The 835-nt window shown below is 64.8% G+C and overlaps 1 protein-coding gene across 1 annotated transcript in view; it reads left to right on the top strand.

Annotated features, from left to right (window-relative positions):
- Positions 1–835, top strand: part of MFRP (membrane frizzled-related protein) — a 4240-nt gene that overhangs the window by 515 nt on the left and 2890 nt on the right. The window contains exons 4-6 of the mRNA XM_009587919.1: positions 1–92; positions 453–547; positions 664–831. The exon at positions 1–92 is cut by the window's left edge and continues 2 nt beyond it. Coding sequence (XP_009586214.1) covers positions 1–92; positions 453–547; positions 664–831 — 355 coding nt within the window. The remainder of the gene's footprint in view (positions 93–452; positions 548–663; positions 832–835) is intronic.

Here is an 835-nt window from a genome sequence, read left to right as displayed (position 1 = left end):
TGCCGACTGCAAGTTCACCTGGCTCTGCGTGGCTCTGATGAGCGCCATCCTCCTCTTCCTCATCGCGCTCCTGCTGGGCATCATCATCCCCCGTGAGTGCCTGAGCAGGGAGGGCTCGGGGACAGGCTGTGACCATGGAGTGGGGAACACAGAACTGGCTCAGAGGGGGAGAGGGGCACAGTGAGGGCATCCATCCTCTCAGGGTCTGCGCATCGTGGGGAGAGAGTGCCCCCATGCACAGGAGCAAGGAGGATCTCCACCTCCCTAGGGTGTGGCAAGGTCACTGGACCCTATGAGAGCTGTCCGGGGTCCCCTGGCACCTGCACAGCTGTGGGATAGAGTGGGAGCACAGGACATGGGGCTGGGTGGGCTTCCTAAGCTCCTTCCCCACCCACACTGCAGCTATTTCTCCCTGCTGGGGCTGAGCTATCCCTGCTCTTCCCTGGGCACAGAGCTGACGTCCCCGCAGCCACCCGGCACCCCTGCTGCAGCCCTGCCTGCCCATGGCACCACCACCACCGCAGCACCCACCCAAAAGGACCCCCCGGCCCTCAAAACAGCTGCCACCCCTACCCAGAGCTGGCTGCCTACAGCCAGCACACCAGCACCGGGTAAGTCCCATGTGGGGCAATGTGCCAGGACAGCAGTGCCCTGCAGCACTAGCTCATGCCCACGCTGTTGCCCCGTGCAGCCTGCGGCGGGCTGTGGGGCCCCGAAGGCTCCTTCAGCTCTCCCAATTACCCCGGCCCCTACCCACCCGACACACTCTGCATCTGGCGCATCGAGGTGGGTCCTGGCCTCGCCATCCAGCTGAAGATGGAGACGTTCAGCGTGG

The sequence above is a fragment of the Fulmarus glacialis genome, unplaced genomic scaffold, assembly GCF_000690835.1.
Source record: "Fulmarus glacialis isolate BGI_N327 unplaced genomic scaffold, ASM69083v1 scaffold18451, whole genome shotgun sequence".
NCBI lineage: Eukaryota > Metazoa > Chordata > Aves > Procellariiformes > Procellariidae > Fulmarus > Fulmarus glacialis.
This window is presented reverse-complemented; position numbering and strand designations above follow the sequence as displayed.